This window comes from Corapipo altera, unplaced genomic scaffold (genome assembly GCF_003945725.1).
Source record: "Corapipo altera isolate COAL_440 unplaced genomic scaffold, ASM394572v1 47, whole genome shotgun sequence".
Lineage (NCBI taxonomy): Eukaryota > Metazoa > Chordata > Aves > Passeriformes > Pipridae > Corapipo > Corapipo altera.
Genome location: NW_020884897.1, coordinates 7,609,502 through 7,636,122, shown reverse-complemented (window position 1 = coordinate 7,636,122; position 26,621 = coordinate 7,609,502). Strand labels below are relative to the sequence as shown.

Genomic DNA, 26,621 nt, shown 5'->3' with positions numbered 1-26,621 from the left:
TGCTTTAGGAACCAGAGTTTCCAAGAAAAGTGAAATAGACCTTGAATAACAATTTTGTCTGGTGTTTCTCGGTAGCTCCAGGTTATGTTTTTAAGTTGGATGTGTCTTTATGGGACAATAAATTAGAAATCACGGTTTTATGAGTTGAAGGTTTATGTGAACTTTCGTAAGTGTATTTTAATGAAATTTAGGAAAATATTTCTGTGTTTTGTTTTGCTTGGTGGCCCTCAGAATTAAAGGCTTGTTGTAGTTCAAGGATTGATTAGGTAAAAATTTCTCATTTTAAAGGAGGCTTCTCAGTCCTTGTACTTTTCCTTCCTCAACCACTGCTTTGTAGCTTTGGGTTCATGAGCAACTACTTACTTCCCTCTTATCCCCTAAGAATCTATATGGGCATTGTTAGAAACATAATTACAGAAGCCACTTCCCACAGATATTTAGTGTGATGGGATGTGCTGAGGGTGCTGTCAGGGAACCCTCCGAGTGCTCTTCCCATAGCACCTCAAGCAAACTGGCTTTCAGTTCCTCAGAAAGTGAGACATTGTAAAGGAATGATTTTACCTACTCTTTCCAGCTAATGAGGAAGACACATGATATGTCTGGTTTGAAGAAGAGAGTAACAATTTTCATTAATTTCCATGTTGTGCTCCTGAGCTTAAAGCTTTAAGCCTCATTTTCCTTTTGACAGAGGTACTATCTCCAAGTAACTGATTTTTTTTGTTTGTTTTCCCCATATCTTAAGTGTGCCAGCATCATGATAATTTTATATTATTGGAATGAAAACAAATAAGTGGGTCTTCAGTGTTAGCTGATCTATGCAGAAAGAGGAAAGCTGTCATACAATTTGATGAATTCTTCAACATAGTATTAAAACTTTGTCTTATAAAATACATTAATAATAAAGTGATACAAACTAATATGATTTTTTAAAAATTTTTATAGTATTACATACTGAGTATTAAAAATTCTTTTGCAATATCTCAGTGGTAAATTTGCCCTTAAAAACTTAAAAAACATTCCCACTGATCTATATGTATTGGGTACAAACATTAAAATGCTTTATTTGACTAATGATTGCTGCTTAATTTTCATTTTAAAAAAATACTTTTGAGTACTAATATATTTGGTAAAATGGCAGAAATTAGAGTCAACCCCACAATGTTGATTTTGGTTTTCTTGCTTTGTTTTACAGGAAGAAAGGCGGAGGCTGAAAAATGCAATAATAATCCAGTCATTTGTAAGAGGGTACAGAGACAGAAAACATCAAGTCAGTACTTATTTATTTATTTAGAAAGATGTTAAACAGTTTTGCTGAAAATGAGACTTTCTAGTATAATTTGACTGAAAAGTCTTTTTGAATGTAAATAATTTAATTGAAAAATCTTTTTGAGTATATATTTCACAAAGTGGAAATTCTTTATTCCCCTCTTGACATTTTCATTTGAAACTCAATATTTTAGTAGACAGATGTATATTCTGTAAAGCATGAACGTGGCTGGACCTCAGTGGGATCATGCAGTGTTTTTTTAGCTGATTAAAACAGATGAAAACTATTAGATATTAAGAGCTTTCACACGTCAGTGGAGCTTTTAATTTTTTTTCCCAGTATAGCTAAGGTGGTAGTTTGAGTCAAAAAGTTGTTCTTTCTAAGGTGCCATTGGGTAGATTCTTCTGAGAAAGAGCTTTATCTGTTTAAATTCTCTAATTTAAATAAAAGAGATTAAAATGTTTGGTGTGATGCTCTTGATAAGGAACAGATTTGTTGCATGTGTACCTTCTGAGTTACAGAATGGAACTGTGATACTGTGTGTATATTTTGATCTCATAATGAATATATGTTGTCTGTGTTTAACTAGTTTGCAACCTCTTTGGATGGGAAACTGAAATGAAGGTTTAAAAATTTTGCATCTCTCTTTTAAATCATAACCTTTATTGATATATTGATGCATGTTTTATTTTTAAGTACTCCATCCAAAGAAGTGAATTTGATCGCTGTGCTAATTTGGCCCAGTCTGGAGGAACCTTTTCCACTGCCAATGGAGCTAATTTGACTCTTCTGGTTCGGCAGTTACTCTTTTTCTACAGACAGAATGAGGATTCGAAGCGTTTGGTGAGTTCTGTTACATACCCTGATCCATAGTCCTTGTGTTTCATGCACTGTTAAAGTAGTCTTTTACTTAAAAGGTTTTGTAGGGATGGAAAAAAGCCTTTGTCCACTTAAATTAATTTAAGAGTTCTTATTTTAAGAGTTCAGGCTTTTGCTGGTCTGCACTCTGCTGTTTTTCATTTAGGCACAATAACTTAAAATCAGATTTTACAAGTGCGTGCACATACATCTGCACAAAATATGTGAAATGAAGCCTGAAAAATCCTGTGAGTATTATTCACATTGGTTTTTTAAAAAGAATATATTAAAATTTTAATTTTTAAACCATATTTTCCACTTAGCCCCTTAGTCATTCCTAGGGTGTTTGGGTGATTTTTTTTTTTTCCTCACTGTTGAATGATGCTGGCATATCAATTGCAAGGTCACTGCCAGCTTCCCAAGTGTGTGAGTTAGTATGGTTCATAGTGGCTATTGATAATGGACATTAAAGAATTATGGCTATTTATAAAAAAACCCTAACAGATAACTTCATTCTAAGAGTAAAGTTATTTGTAAGTGTAATTCAGTCTTAACTTTGAAAGTTTAGTATTAGCAGTCATATAGATTATGTTGTGTAACAGTGGGGTTTTTTCTCCTCTGAACATGATTCAGTCTGTGTTTTGTAAGCCCTCCAAAGGTATCCACAACAGCGCTGAAATATTACTGTCTGAGTTGCAGTAGGCAAAACAGTAAATTTGTGCATATCTTGTTGCAGGTATGGATGTGTCAGAATTTAATTAAACAGAGTTCTCAGTTTGTTAAGCAGTTGGATGGTCCAGACAGACTTACTTGCTTATTCCAAATAAAAAGACTGTTGGGGCTGTGTTGCAGGTAAATTCTTTTTTTTTCTATGTTCTCCTATGTAAAAAGTGTTCAGAAATTATGCTGGGCACTTCTTTGTTTCTTTTTGCAGCAGGTGAAGTATTAAATGTAACTTTATTTTATGAAGAGGACTGTTTAATATGTATGTGGGCCGTGGCATTAGATATATGTCCCTATGTTGAACAGTGAAATGTTCTTAAGCTCTGTTGGCTTTCAAGTTCAACACGTGCTTAAGGGATGCTCTCCTAGGATAGGCTTAAGGATGCTCTTAACTGTTTTTCTTAGCAATATTTGTGGAAGCCAGGTTTTCTTGGGAACTGATAGCGTTTCTAAGTTAGTATCTGAGGTACACTTGTGTTTTGAGGATATGCTTTGGATACACGTTGTTCCAATACTAATATTATTTAGGATGCCTTTCCTCACGCTGTTCTCGGAATTTAGGGCATGTTAGGAAGTTACAAAGGCATATTAATCAGTTACATTACTGGCTTCAGCTTTGCATTTATTATTTGCAGTGGGAGGATCACAGGAAGGTAAATCTGTTAAGGTGACTTGAACATTTGGCACCTAAACCCTAGGTTTGGAAAACAGTGTATTTATTCTTATCAATAATAGGAACTAGTTATATTATCCAGAGCATTAAAATAATTTTTTTTTTAGAAAATTGTTTCATTTAAGTCACTGAACCTTGTGTTCTTATAAGTGTGTATGCTGTGTGATAAACAGTGACATCAGAGACTAAAGAAGACTTGAGTGGTGGGCTTCAAAGTCCATGTGCAGTGGGACACAGCTGTGGTGTCACTGCACTGAATTGTACCTTTTCACTACAGTTGAAATTGTGTTTTTGTAAATGCAGCTATTAATGTGGATGGGGAAGAAAACACATTGTTAGGATGACTCTACCTATACACATCTCACACTAAATATCCTTTGAATTCTAAACAGGCTCTTAATCTTCATCATTTCTGTGGTCACTGATAGTTGTTATGTAAGGAACAGTTGTTAAAAGGATGGGATTTTTAGTATTTCAGTCTGTAATCAAGGCTGTCATATTGTGTTAGTTATGCATGTGATGTTCCCTAGCATTTGTTCCCAGCCCATATTGCTCTGGGGCTTTTATGTCTTCATGGAAAAACATGAATTATCCTTTGCTTCTCTTCTAGTTCATGCAGTAGCCTTCCAAACTTCCAAATCATTGAGAGAATTTAGTAGGAGTTAATAGGATTTACAGGTAGAATGTCATATTCACAGAAACCCTAAAATGAGGAGTTACTATGATAAAGATGCCAACAAAAAGATGTAGCTAAACTACTGCGAACAGTTGGAAACCACATAGAAATAAGATAATTAAAGGTGAATGTGAAGGTTTTTTTGTAGTTTTAGTTTTAAATCATTGTACATATGCTTGTGGTGAAATAAGAGAAATATCTTGTTGAATAATTTTAATTTAATTTCATTTATAGGCTATTGCAGAATTGCAATGATGACAGTCTGAATGTTGCACTTCCTATGAGAATGCTTGAGGTATTTTCATCTGAGAATACATATTTGCCAGTTTTACAAGATGTCGGCTATGTGACATCATTAATTGAACAAATTTTGCACTATATGGTTCAAAAAGGTGAGTAGATAGGAACTGGAAGTTCTGGGAAATACTCAGAAATTAAACAGGATGTGTAACACCTGAAGACCACGTTGTTTAATCACATTTTTGCTTTAACCACAGACACGATGAATGAAATGCTGTGTACACTAACCTATACACTAGATGGACACTGTGCTTGTCATGAGATCACTGCTTGAGAAATTACTGCTTTATTTCTTTAGAAATTCTGTTCATAAATTGAATATTCTATCAAGTTACTTATACAGACGTTTACAACAGATTTTGAGAGTAGGTGGATATTGCCTAACAAAGGCTTTAATCCAGTAGCTGTTTACAGACACACACACACAGAGTTTCCCATGGACACATGCACACACTGTGGCAGATCTGAGCCTTAGTTTTGTAAAAGTTAGTCGTTGTGTTGCAGTACTGTTCTCTACAAATATTACTATTCATTATTATTCTAAATTGGCATTACCTTTTCATCCTGCCGACACCAGGGACACCTTAGCAAAGAGATGGTGACCTGCCTTTGATTTATATTGTTTGCTAAACTGCAATGAGTTACACCTGTGCAAACATACTGAAAGTTAATGAATTGTGTAGTTAGCACCAAAATTATGTTTTGTCTCAAAGAAACTTTATTATTCTGGGAGTGTCCAAAAAAAATAATTTGCCTTTTTGGTGCAGTAGAGTTTGCGAAACTTGTGGATGGGGAGAAAAAACAAAAACATTTTGAAATAAATATCTCAGATCCAGCCTCGTTGGTGTAAAATGCAGAAAGAGCACCTTCCATTTGTTAGTTGTTGGAATAATTCTGTGTAAGTTTTACAGTACATTCAGTAGACTAGACTGTCTTATCCTATTACTAAGGATTTGCTTTTAACTACTATATGTTCAAGTCACTATGAGAAAAATAATTACTCTTATTGTAGCACATTTATTTTACTCACCCTGCCATAGCAAAAACTATAGAAGTATTTGTGTTTGTCTCACTAACTTGTTATATAATAAATATATCTTCCAAAATGCATATATTTGTTCTTTTAGTATATGAATTCTCACAACTGGTACATTAAAGTTATTAAGATCACAGAATCATTAATTTTTTACTAAAATGTAGCTTTCTGATGACTTCAAATGAAAACAAAAAGAAGCATTTTTTGCAGCTACAAATGTTCTGTCTCCAAATCATTTATTATGCTTAATTTGTAAAGAATCTGTTATCAGCTTTTATTAGTATATGTTTTTGCATATAATTTGTCTTCCACATGTCTCTTGTCAGCATTGCTGAGTTATTCCTTTATGAGGACTTCCTGCCTTTTGCATTGTATGTCAAGTTAGGTGGTCCCCAACAAAGGGTCTTAGACTGGACTGTCAATGATGTGACACTTATTTATTGCATTTCCAGGTGGTTCCTGTAGTTGTGAGACCTGGGTCTTAGTTTAGGAGTTCATTGAGCAAGGGGAAGTTGCTTTAAGAAGAATGAAATCATGTGATTCCATTTGTACTTCAGTGAGACAAATACAAATTACCCTCTACACATGTCTTTATGGCATAGGTGGTATAATGCATTTTATTACTGTCTGAGAGCCCTGTTTTGGAAACAGTGATTGTGTTCTTCAGTCTGCTAAGGTGAGGTGGCCATAGAATTGAGACATTCTGCCAGCAGGACTCTCACCTGTATGATGCAGTCATGCTTCGGAGTAGAGGGGAAAATCTGACATTTCTGGAAGTGTGGAAGGGTAGAATGTGACTACAGTCACTTAAAGGAGAGGAGAACATCTTTTTCATAGGTCATTATTTAAAAAAATCAAATAATTCATTTCATCAGCAAGAGTTCATTGGTCTTTGAAAATCAAAGTGAGTCTGAATGTTGATCTCTATGAATGATTTTATAATGGGATATTTCCAAACAGGTTGCTGATATAGCCTCTTAATTATGTGAATATGACTTAGACTATTGTAAAATGTCTTCCTGAGTCAAGCTTCATACAATGAATTGTAAAGTGTTTTTCAAGTTAATGTTGTTTTATATGGAAAAGTAGAAAACTAATGCTGTATTTTAAAAGTGATTTTTCTTACTTGCAGGCTACTACAAGTCGCTTTATTTGTTAATTAACAATAAGCTTCCCTCGAGTATTGAGTATTCTGATGTTTCTCGTGTCCCTATTGCAAAAATACTTCTGGAGAATGTTCTGAAGCCATTGCACTTTACATATAGCTCCTGTCCAGAAGGTGCAAGGTAAATAAAGATCACATTAGATATTTCTGTACTTATTTGCTATAGTCAGAGGTGCGTGGTTTGCTGTTGTTGAGTGTCTAGCCATTCTTTCAGTGCAGTTTGTTGATTTATTTGCAATAGTGATGATTTTTTGGTAATGCTGTACATCAGTGAAACAATGTAGTTTCAGGTGTGTTTAAGAAAAAGGCAGTAAAATGCTGAATGCTACAGTAAACAGCACAGAGAACAGCAGGTATCTTGATACGTAGGAACACAGGTGTGGAAAAGCTTAGATGAGAGCAGAGATGCAGCTAAGGGCAGGTGAAAAGAATTTTAGAGTTGAAAGGAACTTTGTGACAGTTGAGCTGAGGTTTATGGAGAGAAATAACTAAGGTTACAAGCAGAAGAAAGAGTCAGGTATGTAGACAGAAGGAACAGAAACCAGACTCAGGTTGTATCGCATACAACAGTGTTTTGTGTAAAAGTAGAAATTTGTGTAAAGATTAATTGTGCTTTTTAGATTTTTTTTTTATATTATAAACGATGTCAAAATAGTTTTTTGTGAGTTCATGAAAAATTTAGGGGCTAAAATTACATGTAAGATCATCAGGAAAAGGATTTAGTTTTTGAGAAATCTGAGAAATCTGGTGTACTAGGTCAGGATTAATGGAGCACACCTTTGCAACCTTCTTGGTGGATGTGTGCAAACTTGCAAAGCGATATATTATTCCATGTGTATCATTGTGGGAAATTTTGCCTATGTTTTCCATAACAACAATTTTTCTTCTTTTCAGGCAGCAGATTTTTGCAGCCTTCACAGAGGAGTTTCTGGCAGCACCTTTTACAGATCAGATATTCCATTTCATCATTCCAGCGCTTGCTGACGTGCAGACCATTTTCCCCTATGAACTCTTTCTGAATGCACTATTATTAACAGAAAGTGGATGTTCAAGACGAAGTGATGAAGCCCCATGGCTTTTCTACTTTGTGTTAACAGTTGGAGAAACATATTTGGGTGAGCAAGCTGAGTGGCCAGTTCACTGTTTGTTTCATATGGGAGTTAATACGTTATGTGTTTCCATGACATGGTTCATTGCCAAGTAAAAAGGACAGCTTGTGGAGAAAAGTGTTGGAGAGATCTGTTTTATTTCCTCTTCTTACCTTTTTCAGTAAAAAATGCACTGATGTGATAAGATTTGGCATAACTTGTTTTGGTGAGGTATTTCTGGTAAGACGTGTTTTATAGTTTGGTGTGATCTGGCTGATGATCTTTTCTTTCAATGTACATGCTGTAGGATCCCTTTCAGAGGAAGGACTTCTTGTGTATTTGAGGGTACTCCAGACTTTTCTCTCTCAGCTGCCTGTGTCTGCTGCTGGTGCAAACTGTCAGGATGCAAACAGTGATTCTGAAGATGAGGATGAAGAGATCAGTAAAATGACAACCACGCCGGTAAGCAGTACGGGATTTCTTTGAAAGAATTTGTGTTATGGCAGTAGCACAGATAGGGAAAAACATGATCACTCTTAAGTCCTGTATTTTTCTAGCTATGTGTAGAAGGGAACATATTTTCTCCTTAAAAATAGATGACTGTTCACTGTAAGCAAATGAAACTTGTTGCTTACATTAAAAACAAACCCTTTAATAAGAGGTCTTAAACTACAGATAGTGTGTCTGCTGAAGGACAGAATTTTATTTAAAAAATAAGGGTTTAAACTTACCTTCTTTAAATTTGTATTTTACAGAGAATTTTTACTCTGTCTGTTCTTTAATTCCATGATGATGCTAAGTTATCAGGAAACACACAAACCTGATATTCCAACTTAGTATTTTCTGCCTTTACTTTTTTTTTTTTCTCTTGGAAATACAAGTTCAACTATAGGCTTTACCCTGTGGAATTAGCTCTGTTTGTATTCACTAACTCAAAAGCCCTTGAAGGGGAATCACCTGCTTTGTGTAATAATGTATAGAGACTGTGCTATAAATAGAACTTTTTCACTGTAGTTTAAACTTCCTGCAGTAGAATAAATCTGTTCTAACTTTAACCTAATAATTGTGTCAGGGCTTTGAACAACCAAAGTTAGATGTAGATTCAACAATCTTTCAGAAGATGCTGCCATTCAAAGGACTTTGGCAATGTGCAGGCTTTCCTTGTAGAATATGTAAAATTTCACAATATTTAGGATTTATTAAAAAAAACCCAATTGAGATTATTTTGCTTCCCCACAACATGCTGGAAATTCTGGATTTTTGTCTCAGGCATTCTAAGGCTTCTTGGTTATGTGTTGAAAGCAGAAGCATACCAGGTCTTCTAAGAGATACTGTTCCTATAATGCCCACTTAATTTTCATGGAAGGTGATGTACATTTCTGAAAGATGCAGCATTTTTAAGACATTGGTTTGGAGAGCAACCTCTAAGGAAGAGCTGTGCTGCTGGGGAACACTTGCAGCCTGTTAGTTGTGAGTTTTTAGATGCCGTGTGTTATTGATACCCCAAAATCTTTACCATGAGAGAGTGAATAAAATACTTAATTTGCCAGATACACACACTGTATGCAATGTAAATATTGGCAGATTCTGCTCGTGGCTTAGAGATTTGTAATGTTTAAGAGCTGATAAGGTAAAAACAAAGCATAAATTTCTCTTCACAGATAACTTACACTAATTTGTAAATTAGAAAAACATATGCTCTGAGGAGTACTTTGAATAAATAATACTATTTATTGCAATATGGTTTTGTATGCTTCTCCTGTGAATTTTTAATGTATTCTGTATTTTCATGCATGCTTGTCTTAGAAAAAAAAAATGATGGGTGGGTGGGGAACCCCTCTTTCTTAAAAATTTATAATTAGTTAACTTGTGTCTTTCAAGAAACCAGACTGCTTTGCTCAGTTGGGGGCAACATAAAGATAGGAAATAAGGAAAAGAAAATCTTGAGCTTGACTCAACTCTATGCCAACAGAAAACATTCCTCTTGGCACACTTCTGGCACTACCCAGACATGTGTTGACCATGCTGAAGTTTGTTGCTGTTTGTTAACCCATGGATTATGAAAGTGAAATACTGTTTGTAAAGGAATTTACAGTCAACATCCATTTCTGGATTTCATGTCCAATGCTAACTGATGTCAGTGGGAAGAGATGATTCTTCACATATTTTATGCCAGTAAATGATTTTTTCCTTATTGTACCCAAGTGTTGCAGAACATAATTACATTAAAGGCAGTATATCCAGTGGCTTAAGTGAAAGATGGATACCACAACCCATCGGTTGCCTGCCTGGGGGTTTAAGATGGCTCTTGGGTCTGATACTTTTAAGAATGGGATATCCATGTGTGATTCCATTGTATTTATTGTACAAGGAAACTTTATGTTTTAGTAAAATTTAGAAGTATTATTTTTTTATCAAAAAGAGGATACTTGATCACTAAAAAAAAAAATTAAAAGCAAACCTTTCTTTGATGTGTTTGTAGGGTGATGGGAGAATATCAGTTCAGTACATAACTGAGGAGTGTCTGAAGAAATTGGATACGAAGCAGCAGACAAACACTCTACTGAATATGGTTTGGAGAGACTCAGCAAGTGAGGAGGTCTTTACCCTGATGGCATCAATCTGCCACACACTAATGGTACAACACCGAATGATGGTGCCAAAAGTCAGGCAAGTGTAAATAATAGTGATCTTGAACTGTAATGCATCTGAAATTGGTTTTATTAGATAGACTTGTTTTAAATACCTTGTGGGGCTTTTTCTGTGTTTTCTTTTATGACCAGCTGAAATAAATTAGATTTTTGGAATTTAAATCTGAATTCTCCACAAACCAAAGAGTGGATTCTTTGTTTCTTATTTTTCTGATTGTTCATTGTGCCCCCTCAAGATCCTTGGAAGGATGTTATCCATTCCCTTGTCAGAGACAGTTTTGAGTGTAATTCTAGTAGAAATTGGTGTAGCTTGTATTTAAAACATTCAGTGCTGTGGATTCCACAGTCTCTATCTCGCTGAGCACTGAAACCAACTTGTTCTCTTAGCTCTTTATAGCCAAAATATGTTGCTACGAATTAAAACAATTCCTAGCTATTGAAAATCATTGTAGTTTGGAAAGGGCTTTGGCACCTGAGATGGAGATAAAGGACATGTTCACTTGTATTCTTTTACAAAGATTGCCAACCACAAATGTCAGAACAATGGGAGATTTTTCACCTTTTTATTATCAGCCTGAGCCTCATGAGTATTAACACTGTTCTGGTGCAAGTAGTTTTGAGTAAGTATGTAGTTGCTGGTAGTAAAGTAAGTATTTAGGGAATGTTGTAAACATAATTCAAACTGCATTGTAAACAGTGATACAGAAAACTAATTAGGTGCTATCTTAGCCCAGTGGTGTTTATAGCTGTTAGAGGAAGTAAGATGTCAGTGAAACTGTGATTGCTCGATTAGGGTAATTAGTTCTTTGTAGACTAATTGCATTAGAGCAGGATGTGAGACCTGGAGATCATAGCACTACTTGAATTAGTGTGCCTGCTTTATTGTTGCACGTAGTACATTGCCCTGGATAGTAATTACTGAGCTTAAATGCATCACTGCTTTGACTTGAGATTTGCTGGTGAACTGTGTGGAAAAGGGTGTTTAATGAATAAAGAAGTCACAGAACTTTAATTGTATGAGTATGGCATCTATTTCCTGAGAAGCCATATTGGGTCTTTGCAATTATTTGTCATAAAAAGCTATTTAAAACATTGGATACTTTCAGGAGTTATGAAAGCTCTTCTCAATGTCTTCTACTGGAAAGTAATTTACAAATTTTAACTTTTGAATAGCTCCCAAATAGCTGAATTTTAGAAATAAGTGGTAGAGATACTAAGATTTGTGTCAGTGATACCAATGGAATTACCTCCATGAACAAAATGAAGTTAATTCACACAGATATTTGATAAATTGAAGTAGGCATTTAGTTACTAGTTCTGAGTTGCAAGTCAACCATAAGTGTTGGGTTTGCCAGGGATTGTCATTTCAGGAGGTGTCAATCTTTTGTCCTATTCTGAGTGCATATTAGACCTAGTCTAGGTTACTAAGCAGCTATTCTAGACATCTGATGCTTGTTTTAAAGGTGGTAAACATTGTGGTGTTTCAAAAGACAATTAAAAGACTTTTTGCCATTAATTTCCACTTTTCTTAATTGCCTGATGATTTTTTAAATCGTCCAATAATTTTATCAAATTTATTTATAGACTTTTAAAAGATGCTGCACTTGTTTTGAAACTAACTTCTAAATTACTTAATATTCAGAGTAATGCATAGCTGTTTAATTAAACCATGTAGAAATAGTTAAGTAGAAATAATTTATTTCAAATTACTTTTAATATCATCCAAGAGCTCCATAATGCTCTTTTACTTTCTGTTTGAAAACAGGCTGGGTCAAATGGTTTAAAAGATAGAGTTGTTACAAAGACTGTTTATTTAGCAGCATTTACAACTGTGATAGAAAACAATGATAATTAAAAACATAAAGGCTGCAAATCTGCAAAATGGCATGCTATATAAAGAGTAATAATAATTGAAAATAATTTTTCAATAACTGTAAAGAAGACCAGGCTAAGATTAACATAGGCATTGGAAGGAAGAAAACAACAAATATCTCTGCATTCTTTTAATAGATCTGAGGTTTTTTCCCTTCTTGAAAAAAAGAAACTCATTATATAGACTTTTGTCACTCTGACAAAGCTGAATGCTTTTTTTCTTGTGGCTTCTCAGTACATCTGTGATTTGGGTGATTGATGATATTGTACAGTATAGTCTTAGGAACACTGGTGTTGAATTAACTCAGTATTTCCTTGATTTTGCAACAGAGACCAAGAGAGAACAGGATAAGGTGCCCAAAAGTACAGTGTAGTTTTGAAAGGAGCAAGCCTGTAAAGTGCTTTTGTGACTCTCTACAGGGGGGCAGTGGGATCCAGAGGTGGATAACTGTAAAAACACATTTCTTTTGGTTAGTTGTCAGAAATTCTGAATAGGTTCTGGAAATACACAGTCAAGCCCAGTTAAAGAAAAAGGTCACATTATAGAAATAACCAAACTATAGCTTGTGTTCAGTAACACAGATGAGAGGTGTAGAATAAAATCCTGATTGTAGAGAAGTCATTAGGAATTGTCCTTGTTTTCAGAGGGACAGGGCTTTTGTCTTTTCACTGTAAAGTTGATAGATATTATTGAGTACAGTTACTAAAAAGAAAAAACTTGAGTCTTGGAGCGTGGTTATACATTATAGAGAGACCTGCAAGGCATTTTTTCATCAAAATATACTTTAAATAAATAGTAAATTCTATTTCTGCAAAAGATTTAGGGGTGTAATGTAATACTTTAGACTTCCAGTCATCACAGCTGAATATTAAATAGTGATGGAAACTGTGCTTGCACTGGGACATCAGTCGCTGTCAGTCTGATCAGTGCCCCTGAGTGATCACTAATCTGGGTTTAGCAGTTTCATACTGGCTGTGTGTCACTACTATTTAATTAATGTAACATTGCTAATCTCAAACCTGCAGTTCAAAATTGTTTGGAAAATGACATTCTGGTGTAATCTGAGCAGCCTGTCTTCATGTGTGTGCTGAGATTTAGGCTTTACATGAAGCTATTGGAGTAATTCTTCAGGGAATGTTCTGACACTGTGCTGTGTTTTTCTTAAAACCAGAATCATTGTGTATGAAGTTTTAACTTATTTTTTTAAGTGTTGCTCTACATCCTTGGTCCAGTACAAAGAGAGGCTGAAGCATAAAGCAGCCTGAAGAGCAGGGTAGTTTGTTTAAGGATGGCTTTGCAGCTGCCTCCTACTCGCAGTTCTGGAGTGACAAAATCCTCTGCCGTGGCAGCAGTGACCTGACAGGCTGTGTGAGCTCCTCTCATTCTGGTGTATTCTCTTCATTAACTTAAATGGTCTCAGTGGGAAACTGGGCCCAATTTATGACCCAGACTGAAAATCTTGCCTTTAACTAATTAACTCGTAGTGGTGCCTCAGCTAAATTAAGCTTAATGGGTCATTTAATCTGTCCCATTGCACAGGAGGAATTTGACACTTTTTTTAAACCAAAGGTGCCCAAAATACTGTTCTGGCAAGTAGACATAAATCATGTGGCCTTTGTGGACAATTAGATACCTAGAGAGAGAAAGAAGGTTCTAAATAAATGATCATTATGTACTTACTTTTGGGAGCAGATAATTTGATTTGGTATGATTAAAATTGATACTTAACAGAAATCACTGGATTGAATTTAACTCTGTCATAGCCCATGGCTGAGGCAGTGTGCATTTTTCCACTTGGAAGGAGTTTATCCTTTCTGGTAGCAGAAAAATGGTTCTTCTCCCAAATGACAGTGCTAAATCTTAGTATTGGACTTTACAGAAAATCTGTTAATGAATCCATTACATAAAACATGTCATAATAAAGAAGTTGGTGACATTCAGTGAGATTTTCAAGAAAATACAAAACCCCCAAATGGGAGGGATTTAAACTTTAGCCACTTGGTTTATTTTTAGAATAGTACAAATATTGAAAATTAACCCCTTGAATTGGATTATAAAAATGTGCATAAAAAGAAATATTGTCTGATCTTTCTTATTTTTATTTTTTTTCTTCAAAAGAAAAGGTGGTCAAGACTATGGACATTCAAGTTTTGTATTAACTGATCTCTAAACTTTGTGGATTGATAAGGCTTTGTCTTCAGGATATATGAGCCATCCCTGTAATGTTCTGCAGTTTATCAGGAATTGTTGCACTCTGTTATGTTAACGTAGTTCTACCTGGAAGGGCTGTTTTTAAGCAGATGCTTGTCTTTTCTCTGCCAAGGGAAAAGACCAAGTAAGGTGGATTTTGACCTATTTTAATTATCAAATGTTCATTTTTTACTTTTTAATTAATTTTTTGGGGTTTATTCAGGTTTTGTTTGTTTGGTTTTTTGTGTCGTCGTTGTCCTTGCTCCCCCTCCCCCCCCAGTGTGAAGGCAAAAATTTCAAAACTTTAATATGACCAATTTCTTCAGATTTTTCAGAGATGTGTCTTTTCAAAGTCATCCTTGCATTTTGTGGTGGGTTTCTTTTTTGTTTGTTTTTTTTTTTGTTTTGCCCTTTTTTTTTTTGCTGTTGTTGTTACAGTAGTTATCTTCAACTTTGAAAGCCAATTTCTGTACTTGGAGTGGGAAGGTAGCAGGTTTTTTCTACCATCTTTACTTTTGCAGTGGATTATATTTCAGGTGAATCTAGTGATGCAAAACTTTTGTAACACAAGGCCCAATTCACCAGTTCTGTGTTTAGTTTGCAGTTTCATGTTTATTTTCTGGTCACAGTATAGAAAATACAGAATTGAAACTTTAGAACCGATGAATTCATCTGCTTCATCTTAACAAAATAGGCTGTATGATACCATCCTCTACCAAATTTGCATTTTTGTATTTAATCAGATTTTCAGAAAAGGGAAATGTGAAAGTTGAATACAGTCAGCATTTCTGGAATCAGGCCATGAAATAGAGCAGTTGCTACAATTGGCTGCCTGCAGATTTGGAATAAAAATGGCTAAAACTTAGGCAAAGGTTATTATTATAAGGTGTTAAGGTTTGTCCTTTTTTCCCCTTCATTATTGCTGAATATTGCTAGAATGAAAAAATGAATTACATGATGATAGGTTCAGTGTCCATAATGTTTGTTCTTTTCTGCTAAAACTATTACATAATTTCCAGAGATGATTGTCAAATTAACAAGTTTCCACTTGGAAACCGTATGGGACCTTATGGCACTGTGCCAAATCACTTCTCATTTCAAATATGAGGCTGAAAACTAAAGGTCACTGAGGAAATTTCTCATTTTGGAAACCAAGACATCTGAGCTATCATTCAGATATTTAAATGTTAAAATACAAATCCTTATTTTAAATTAGCTAGGTGTAATAAGCCCTTCCTTACATGAAAATGCATAATTTTCACCCAAATGTCAAAATAATTTGACTTTAGAAGGAAGTAGAATTCCCATGTATCAAATTCAGATTGAATTTTTTCAACAGTTCCACATAATTAAAATAGAACTTCATTTTACAATAGAACTTATCTTAAACTGGCATTAGCTGCAGTTGCTTCACATTTGACTCAAACTTTGTAGTGCTCACCCACGTGCAGCTCCTCTGCCATTATATGAAGCTCCAGCTCTTTTTGAAGGTCCTGATCAGTGCATTTAAAATTCAAAGAGACACCCTGCAAAGCAGAGGCTGCTTGTGTTTCATTTTCCCTTCTTCTGCATGTCCCCATTCTATTTCCAGAACTCCCTGTACCTGTGAAATAATCCTTTCAGTTTAGTGAGGGCTTCTGCCCTTCCTCCTGTTCCCTCATCCTCGCCCAGTTCCTTTCTGTGGGGCTGGATTGGGAGCACCATGAAGGCTGGGGGGGATGCAGGAGGGAGGCTGGGCTTGTGTAAAGAGAGTGAGTGTGTAAAGAGTGAGGACCCAGGGCCATGTGGCACTGTGCAGTACTTTGTGAGTGGGATGGAGGTTTTCTTGTGTGGATTTTTTTTTATTTTATTTAATGTCTTTGGTTTAAGTGGCAATTCGTTCATTCTTAAGTTCATTCATTTTTAAGTCTTTATTGATATTCTACTTTTTTCCTGAATGAAATGTGTGCTTCCTTTCCTTTTACCATCTGGCAAATTTTGTTTTATCCACCTGGTCCATAATAAATATTGTGTTTTCAGGCAGTAGGTCTCCCCTCTCTGCTCCCATTTTCCAGCCTCCTACTTCTTCTGTGCTTGGTCACAGAGAATTTTGATGTTAACAAACTACTGACCGCTGAGAGGAGACATGGATCTCAGTATCTGTTTTCCTTTATTTGTTCTAATAATAATTAGGAGACCTAGGAAAGTAGAATTTAGAATAACTGACTGAATATTGTTCTTCAGTACCCAAAAAATGACTGTTTAGTCAGTGAAATCCCATTTGGTTTCCTAGAAGACATTGTTTCAAATGATTTTGTCTCGTGTTGCTTCCTACAAGGGGAAAAAAATCAGCTGGGGGAGAGTTTTTCACTCCAGGAAGCTTTTTCTTTCTCATTTTTTTAAAAAAAGTTTATCATGCTGTAATCATGTCTGACATAATATGGTTAAAGTCAGTCCTGTGTATAACTTACTGGTGAACTTACATATTTATTTTTACAGGTGTATAAACCATTTTCTGTCTACAGATGGATTAGTGTAGGTGTAGCTGTCCTGGCAGATGTTGTTCCATTATGTTGTTCTATTTCTATCTGCCAAGCAGAGTATATCAGTAAAATTGCTACATAATTTTAAATCAATAGTTCTGACATAAATGAAGGTATTTTAATGTACCTTTTGCAAAAATTGCTGTTTGTTAATGGCAGAAGAACCACAGAAGTGATCAGCTAACTAGTTTGGTGTGATTTTCTATATTAGAATTAAAAAAGTCCCAGATAAATGGCTCAGGAGTATGTATTATTTTTATTAACGTGCATTGAATTCTGCAGGAAACTGCATACTTGGGTTCATATTGCATAGTTTGTTGCTGAATTAATGAAAGCTGTGTATTTTAAGTGTTAGGATTTATGTGCTTGGTTTTCAGCTTTTGGGGATTTGATCAGAATAAGAACTTCCATCTTGAAAAAATAAATTGAAATTGTTAATTTTTTGAAAAATGCTTGACAGAAAAGTTCTTACAGAAGCATTGTGTTTTGTGAATACGGTATTTTGGAAGACACAATTTATTTGAACTTCCTCTTGCAGGCTTCTTTATAGTTTAGCCTTTAATGCCAGATTCCTGAGGCATCTTTGGTATTTGATATCTTCAATGACTACACGAATGATTACAGGGTATGTATTGTGCCATTTCTGAAACTGAGTCTTTGTTAAAATAGAGCATATCTAGTGAAAAGGGAATGGGCCAGTTAGAGGTATGATTACTTACCTCCTGTGATTTCATAGAACAGAGCAAAATCTTGGAAATTGGGCAGTTGTAAATAAAGAAAATACTTATTTAAAATAAGTTGAGTATTTTGTAGTTTTTGAAGTGCTTACCAGCATCAGTGTAACAAACACCAAAGCCCCAAGTCCTTCATCCCAAGCGTGGGAGTTTTATTTTGCGTACTTTGACTTGTCCAGAAATTGGTGGTGGCAGAAACGTGTTCCCAGGAACTGAGGCATTGGACCTGCAGATGTGTTTGCTGCCATGCAGACCAGTTACTCTCCTTGCTTTGTGTCTCGAAAGTGTCTGCAGTCTGTAGCAGATAATGCCAAAGTTTATCCATCATGGAGACACTGAGATTTCAGTGACAAGAACTTGCAAAGAGTAACCTCATTTTGCAAGAACTGGAAGTAGTTATTTATCTGGAAGCACTGTTGTTATTTTGCTGTAGGAGCCACTGCCATGTTGTTTTACTAGAATGCTGAAGATAATGTTTTTTAGCATATTTAATTAACCAGCTCTTTTATATTGCATTTTATATTTTAAGGTCTATGGTGCCACTCCTCCAAGTGATTTCAAGAGGCTCTCCAATGTCTTTAGAAGACTCCAGCCGAATTATCCCTCTCTTCTACCTGTTCAGTTCTTTGTTTAGTCATTCACTCATTTCTATTCATGATAACGAATTCTTTGGTGATCCAATAGAAGGTGAGTTTCAAGCCTACTAAATAGCAGTACTTTGCAAAATGTTTTAATGTGAGGCTGGAGTTCCCTGGGCAATAATTTGCTGACATCTTGAGGAAGGCTCTCCTGGGCTGACTTGCTGATGGTCCCCTGAGCACTCAGCTGTCAACTGGCTTTCATGGTGATTGCCTTTAGAAAAAATAGAAAAAAATTGATGGTCTGCACATTGGGAACTGTAGCTTTACAGAGTCTGCTATGGAAGTTATTAATCATGATAATTTTTAATGAGTTAGTGAAGAGAGTGAACTTCTTCTGGACTGAACCTGTAATCTAATGTGTAAATTTAACATAGCAGGAATCACAAAAGAGAACAAGAGGATATTGTAATTAAAATAATTGTGACTGCAAAGAGTTCCAAGACTTGATCTTTATAAATGTTTACTGATTCTGTTTTTGGGTGATGTTTCTTTTCTCTACCTTTAGGTTTTGTGTGTGAATATTAAAGTTACAATGAAATAAGTGTTGGTTTAAAATAATGCAATAATTAAGAGAAAGTCAGTTAAGGAAACTTAAACTTGTGTTTTATGTAGCTGTAGGTCAAAGACAATCATCAATGATGCCTTTTACACTAGAAGAGCTTGTAATATTATCACGCTGCCTTCGAGATGCATGTCTAGGAATCATAAAGTTGGCTTACCCAGAAACAAAGCCAGAGGTCCGTGAGGAATATATTGCAGCATTTAGAAGTGTTGGAGTAACAAAAAATACAGAAATGCAGCAATGTATCCAGACAGAGCAGAAGAGATGGATTCAGTTATTCAAGGTAAATTGTGTCAATTTTCAGAACGTACTTAGATACAATTTTCAGGCTTCTGCCAAAGGTAGGAGATTACTTGTTTTTTTCTCTCTAATTTTAATGCTGTTGTAACAAGGAATATGGATTTGGGTAGGTTTCTGTTTGGCATATATGCTAAACTTTGAGTAACTTAATTGTGATAACTAACACATTTTTTTCCTTCTGGCAACTCTTAATTTTCTTGCTGATATTGTTTATAAAAAAGTTACTGTATAAAATATGGGGTTTAATTTGGGCTCCCATTCAGCGAGGTACTTAAGCACGTCATCATAACTTTATGGAGGTGTGAAATTCTAAGAGAATCTTATGATTACTCAGGAACTTCTGTATTAGAGACTTCACTAAATTGCTACCATGCTTTATTGGTTTGGTTGGTGTTCCACTAAAATCTGTTGATACTACTCCTTTTGGATTTGCTGGAATATTAACGGGAAGGTGAATCTGGCTTAGAAGATGAGAACTTAATGTATGATTTTTCTGGATACCTACCAATGTATTTCTGCTGGTTTTATCCATGGCATCCTACCTAATACATGAGTTAAGAGAAGCTGAAAACGTTGGCAGAAAAAAAAAACCCTAATATAACTGTTGCTGAAAAAAAAAGGAGTGCTTGACTTGTCATGAAAATTCTGCAGCAAACACATCCAGTCAGCTAAAATTGCTCATTAAAGAAGTGGGAGCAGAAGAAATGCATTTTCCAAATTGAATGCTAGATTTACAGTCTGTTTAATACTGGTGACCTCTCGCACACTAATGTTCGGTTCGAGTCATCAGCTGTCCCTTCAGGTCTTTTATCACTGCTTTTGTCAAGCTATCTATTTAATTGAAAGAAGTTAATTGAATGAAAATGATCAACTAAGCTTGTATTAATATTGCTAATGGAACTTTCTTCTTGGCCATGTTTGGAGAAAGATGTCATGCTAGACTTTAGGAAAGGCCCATTAAGGCTTGCACTTAACCTGATGGGCTAATTAAGGAATGCTTATTCATTCTACAAGTCTAAGATAGCCTCTATCCAACCTATTCTGCCTGATTTTACAACACATTTCACTTATGAGCATAAGCATTAATAGCAGTGAGAGTAACTGATAATGTTTTGATTGCATCGAATACAGTCCTAATGCACCACTGAATTTGTAATTTGCACAGATTGATCTAATATATGTTTGCACAGTTTAATTTAATTACTTGTCTTTAAATTGCAAATAAACTTTCGATTTAAAGGTCACAAGTGAAAAACCTCAATGTGTCTACTTTTCTAAGAAAGATGGCATGCCAGGGGTATTTTCACATATGCAGTTCATATCATGCCATCTTCTATTTGTTTGCTTTAGTTCATTAATCAATCTTTGTGTAGGCTGCATAGATTTCAGGTGAATTTGAACATATTTTGCTGTGATTCAGGAAGATGTAAAATCCCGAGTTGTTCTGTCCCACTTTGGCAGTCAGGAATTAAACTTGTAGTGGAACTGTTTTCAGGAGCCAGGGTTGCCTTCCATTAGCTGAATTAGAAATGTAAATCTTAAAGATATGTCTTTTCTACCCACAAAAGAAGCAGATATCAAAGCTTCCCTTGTTTACTTCTTCAGAAACATTACAGATAAAAATTGAACACGGCTTAAGTTAATCTCTTGTGCTACTGTTCATAGCATGGAGTCGTTCCTGAGGGTAACCTCGAAACAGCTTCTTGCCATAAGCAGGCAGAAATGCCTTCTTCCAAATCATTAAAACAAAGCTAAAGTATTTCATTATAAATTTAAGTAGAAAATACTTTTTCTTTCTTTTACATTATGTCAAATATGTATATATATAAAATATATTAAATTTATCTTTGCTAAAGCTTTTGCAAGCTGCCTGCAGACAAAAAGGCACTTCCCTTCCTTATCTGTGCTTTTAATTTCTTTTTTTCCTTTTTTCTTTTAATTCCCCACACTTGTTTTGCCTCTGGTGTCTCATGAAATACATATGTATACATATGAAATGAATGAAATATATATATTCATATATATTTATATATATATTCACACGTGTGCACACAAATATAGGCTTTACTTCTGCAAGGTAAATGTAAATCTGATAACATGGAGGCTGCTGACAATAATTTGCATATTTGCTAACAAACTGGAGGTCATTGGTAAGATTTATATGGGCAGATGTCTTCATTCAGAAGAATCCCCCATTTTTGGCTTTGTGTAATAATGAGTGGTGTAGTCAATTGTTACAGATTCCATAGAGAGGCTTAAGTTAGTACATGAAAATGAATTTTGTCAAATGAAATAATTATTTCACTATCTTGAGTTAATCCTATGAAATCAAGTTGCTAATTTTGTTGAATTTTAGTTTACATGTTACTTGCACTTGACAGTATTGGAAAGAAATCCTCATTTTAATATTATTTATTGCATTGCATCTTCTTTTTCAATAGAATACATACTTCAGAAATTTTTTACAAAGGAGTCCTGAGTTGAGGTAACAAATGTTCTCAGTACCCATGCGTTCTGCAGGAGTAGCTCCAATCTCACTTAATTTGATTCAGCTTCCTTTAGGGTTTCTTTAGCTGCTTGTAAAATATTTTATTCATGTAGTCTTCACATGGATAGTCTTTTCTGATTTTATTTTCCTTTTTAAAGATGTTTATCTTACTTAAAGTGGTAATGAGACCACAGAGTTTCAGTGACTCATCTAACCTGCACTGAATTTTATAAGGGCAAGGTGATGAAAATTCCTGTGTAATCAGACAATTCCCTTAATAGCATTCTTTGTTCTGTCTTCATTCAAGATGTTACTCTAAAAACTGAATGTTAAAAGGTCTGTTGTGTAGCATCTAGACACAGAATCCTTTGGAAGGCCTATTAAACTCTATTACTCCTGACACCTGCCCATTAAGACTATCTTTTAGCAAGATTGTTTCAGAAAAGCTTTGTGTACATTTTTTTCTATTAATTTTTCAAGTGCTGTACTTACAAGTTGCAAAACAGAAGGCTGTTCATTGTAGCAGTGATAATGTCTTTTTAGGCTAGTAATTTAATATTCTGTTGATTCCACTTAGTTATGGTTTATGTAGTGTTGGCCTGATGTGGTTCAGCTTTGGACAGCAGGTATGCCACCCCATACATATGCAACCAAGTATGGCAGTTGTGCTTGAGGTGGAGTAGTTGTTAGCTTGGTATCTGTACTTATTTTTATTTTTGGTCCTGGATTGAAGGAAACTGCCAAGAAAAATACTAAAGTTGCAAAGACACCCTAGTGACCATGATAACTTTTTTTTTCAACCACCCAGTTTTGTTAGAAAGATATGAATAAACCAGTTATCTGTTCAGTTTTCTCATTTCCTGACTGTATGGTTATAATAGTAACAGAACTGCCTTGTATTATTTGAATTTCTTATGAATAAAAATGAATTAAACATAGTGGTTTCAGCTAATGTGCTTGTGGTTGGGAGAAGTGCAGTTGTGTGCATCATCACCTCCTGTGGTTAAGCTGATAACCAAAATTTGTTAAACTGCTGTCACTAGGTGGTTCTCAGGTAAATGCTTGTACCTTCTGTTGGGAGAGGCCTTACTAACTTACTAACACACTAAGGGGCTACTACCTAACACATTTTTGTTTGAAAATAACATTACAATAATACACCATACATGTGCACAATAAATTAAAATTACAAGCCACCCCACACATATTTTTAGGACTTCTTATGGTAATCACCAGAAGACCATTTGGTAACCATCCTTTTTTGTGGAAATGGTCATCTTGCAGTCTGCTTTCAGGCATATTTGGGCTGGGCCCTTTTCAGAAGTGACTTTACTTTCAGAATCTGCTATGTTGAACCCTTTAGCAATCTTGTGGTAGGGTTTACTGTGCAGTATAAACAACTGAGCTAGTCACACTGGGATCTGTTTCAATAGAGACAAGAACTTTGAGGGTACAGTTAATTTGATAAATTGTTAGGTGCTTCTGGGTGAGATGATGTTTATTTCTCTTAGCCACCTTTGAAAATGCTAAAAAGCTATTCATTGACAAGAAGAGAACCTGCAGTGTATTTTCATATGTAGAGCTTTACCCTTAAGAATATCAGCACTTGTTTTTTCACACAGCTGATCACCTCGGTGTGTGGTGAGGTGATGTCATCAGCAAATTCCTCAGACTACTTCAAGGCTCCTTTAGCTGGAAATGCTTTATTTTGTTAATGCAGCAACCAGTAGTAGTTCATTTTTCATCTACTTTAGAGATGTAACTTTTGCTGTTATGTTTTATTGGCAGTTGAATGTTTCTGCCTTCTCTCCTTTCTGAAGCTGATGTTTGCTTTTGTACAGTTTGGCCACTGAGAAGAGCATCACAGGTTCTGCTGGTTAGTTAGTCAAATTTATTGACTGTGGGCAGAAATACTCACTGTTTATTAGTTGATCCCTCAGATTTGCCTAATGTGGAAGGATCGATGTGACCTTTGAGACAGAAGCAGAAGTTCCTTTCTTCTGTGGAGCATTTTGCCTAAAAAAAAAATTAAGACTCTCTCTCCATGTGGACAAAGAAAACCTAAAAATCAACCAAATTGTTCAGAATCTCTTGTTTTGGAGTGAGTGGTAGGAAAGAATAGCTGTATAGTTCTCTCTTCCAAAACATGTATCTATTCACACATTTAATTACTGAAAACATATATCAGCAAAAAAAAAAAAAAAAAAAAAATGGTATAAGTTACCTGGCTAGGTGTTATTGTTTTAAATAAGTAATTTAATGTTAGTAATGATTTGTTTAGGCTTCCCTGAACTGGCATGCAACATTTAGGTGTGCAGTCTTACTAAGTCCTATGCAGTCCTGGTTATTAGTTTTTTGAACGAGACTTTAATAAGCCATTTTCTTTTTGATGACTTACAAGTGAACCTTGATGACTTACTTGCATTCTGAGGTATTAAGTCTAAGAGCAATTTTTTGTAAGTTAAAAATAAGTAACATTTTCATATGTTACTGTTTTTCTTTAAAAAAGTTTTTGCTTGTGGACTGTATAATTTCATTCACATTGCTAAATGTAATGGATGTGTTTCTGACTCCTAGGTCATCACAAACTTAGTGAAAATGTTGAAATCTAGAGATACGAGGAGAAATTTCTGCCCGCCCAATCACTGGCTCTCAGAACAAGAAAACATTAAAGCAGATAAGGTAAGAGCCATGTCCTTTTCCACAAAGCCTTACAGGTGCCAAAGTTTCAGTGGTAGAGGGTTTGATTCCTGACAGTATCACTGAGGTTGATGTTGAACAGATTGTGTGGTTTAAAACCTGGAGTAATGTTGCTTTTCTCTAACATAAAAGTCTTGGATCTGTTAAGAAACTTCTACGTTAAATCACATTTCCAATCCATAAAGAAAAACTTGCTCTACAATGCAATGGTGTAAGCAATTTGCATTTGTAACAGAGAAGAACTGAAAATCTGGTGGCATTTTATTGCTTTTTCTCATAGTAAGAATGCTAAATAAAAGAATTGCTCTGTAGTGGGGAAAACACCCTCAAAGTTCTCTTCCAAAATAAAAGAAAATTCATTAACATTTTCTGTACCTAGAAATGACTTTTTTGCTAAGAGCTTTTTAAAAAAATGACATTGGGCTTAAAAAGTGTGTATGTGAGTGCAAAAGAAAAAGCTGATACTAAAGTGCAAGTGCATCCTTTGAATCATCGAAAACCTGGAGTTTAGGAGTCAAGTTACACCTCAGGTTGCCTTGCACATTAGATGGCTTAACAGTTGGAAGCTTTGCATGGAATAGTTAAAAGTGAACTTTTCTGTTTATTTTTGATGGTTGCACATTTGCTTGCCTTGTGTTTAAGATCCCCATTTCTCTGTATTCCTTATAATTTGTAGGAAATAGTGCCTACACACCTTAGGGAAAGTAGTAGTACTCTTGAACTCTGGTGCTAACCTGATTCTCAGTACAAAGTAAACAGAATTTTTTTGACATCTCAAAATTCAAATTGAGCTTCTGTAGTATCTTAAATACCAAAACTTAATATTTTTTTAAAAAAATACATGGACTTTATATTATATTGTTGTTAATTTTGCAACTCAGCTTTAAGGCACAAGTATAAGGAGGAATAATTAGAAATGAAGATCTTTAGGCATTCAGACACATTTTTGGATGTCACAGCTATATATATTTACTATGTAATAGTAGTTTATAATGTGTAATTACATAATGTTTAACTGTAAAATGCTGCTAATTTATTAGGTCACACAACTGTATGTACCATCAGCCAGACATGTCTGGAGAGTCAGAAGAATGGGAAGAATAGGACCACTGCAATCTACTTTGGATGGTAAGATACTGTCTATGCAATTTTTGCTTTGATAAGTCAAAATAACAGTTTGCCTTTTGCAAAGAAAATCTACCTCTTCTAGAGCTCTGTTGAGTATTTTGTATTGAAGTCTTGGTAGCCAAAAGCAAGGCAATCTTTCATAATTTTGTTTCACATATTTTAAAAAATAGTGTATTTGTATACACGTGGGTATGTCTTTAGAATAATGAATGTTATTTAATAACAGCTTTACCTAAGCTTCTGCTGGCCTGGATGAGGGGAAATGATGAGATGGACAAACAATATGTTTTAAAAATGTATGTATTAGTATGTATAAAATGCAATTGCATAAGATAGAAAATTAGTGCAGTTGCTGAAGATGTAGAGAATTGAGGTTTTGCTTTTACTGTTTACTATAAAGAAGCATCTTCATTATATGTTAAACTGTAACAAGCTTAACATGGTAAATGTTAATTACTATTTATAATTATTGTCTCTAATTAGATAAGAAACCTAACCCCCTGAATTATTTAAAATATCTGGGTTTTGTGGAATACTTCTAGAGAAAGATGAGAGAATTGGACAAACTTAGCAGTCAGGGTAAATTTACACTAACTTAGTTGTGCCAATATGCTTTCTCATGTAGCCAGTCTGTTTCTTTGAGCTTTTTAGGCACACTATTCTAGAATTTTACCTTGCTGTGCTCAGGTAAAATAATCATTAAATCACTAATGCTTGTGCAGGTTTGATAATGAATTAAAAATGGGGCCTTTAAGCAGCAAAATGATCTATCTGCAAGAGCCCATACTCTCTTTCAAGATGATGTAATCTGCTCGAGTTAGCTTAGCCATATACAGTAGATCATGTAGAGAAGACTGCAGCCTTTGAATGCTGCTATAGAGTTGTACAGAATGAAGAGCTTTGTCCAAGGTTGAAACCTAAGGGCTTCTTATAATGATACTTTTTATTTGAGTAGCTATGATGGTAAAAGTTTCCTTTGATTACCTTATTAGTGTAGTTGCCAGATAACAACTGGTTAGTCTGGTGTAATTATTCCTCAGAATTTT

At 35.0% G+C, this 26,621-nt stretch overlaps 1 protein-coding gene across 1 annotated transcript in view; it reads left to right on the top strand.

Annotated features, from left to right (window-relative positions):
* Positions 1-26,621, top strand: part of UBE3C (ubiquitin protein ligase E3C) — a 74,282-nt gene that overhangs the window by 11,403 nt on the left and 36,258 nt on the right. The window contains exons 3-15 of the mRNA XM_027648433.1: positions 1,193-1,267; positions 1,964-2,110; positions 2,862-2,977; positions 4,432-4,589; positions 6,666-6,819; positions 7,593-7,813; positions 8,094-8,248; positions 10,269-10,456; positions 17,561-17,647; positions 18,286-18,443; positions 19,010-19,242; positions 24,325-24,429; positions 25,488-25,575. Coding sequence (XP_027504234.1) covers positions 1,193-1,267; positions 1,964-2,110; positions 2,862-2,977; positions 4,432-4,589; positions 6,666-6,819; positions 7,593-7,813; positions 8,094-8,248; positions 10,269-10,456; positions 17,561-17,647; positions 18,286-18,443; positions 19,010-19,242; positions 24,325-24,429; positions 25,488-25,575 — 1,885 coding nt within the window. The remainder of the gene's footprint in view (positions 1-1,192; positions 1,268-1,963; positions 2,111-2,861; positions 2,978-4,431; positions 4,590-6,665; positions 6,820-7,592; positions 7,814-8,093; positions 8,249-10,268; positions 10,457-17,560; positions 17,648-18,285; positions 18,444-19,009; positions 19,243-24,324; positions 24,430-25,487; positions 25,576-26,621) is intronic.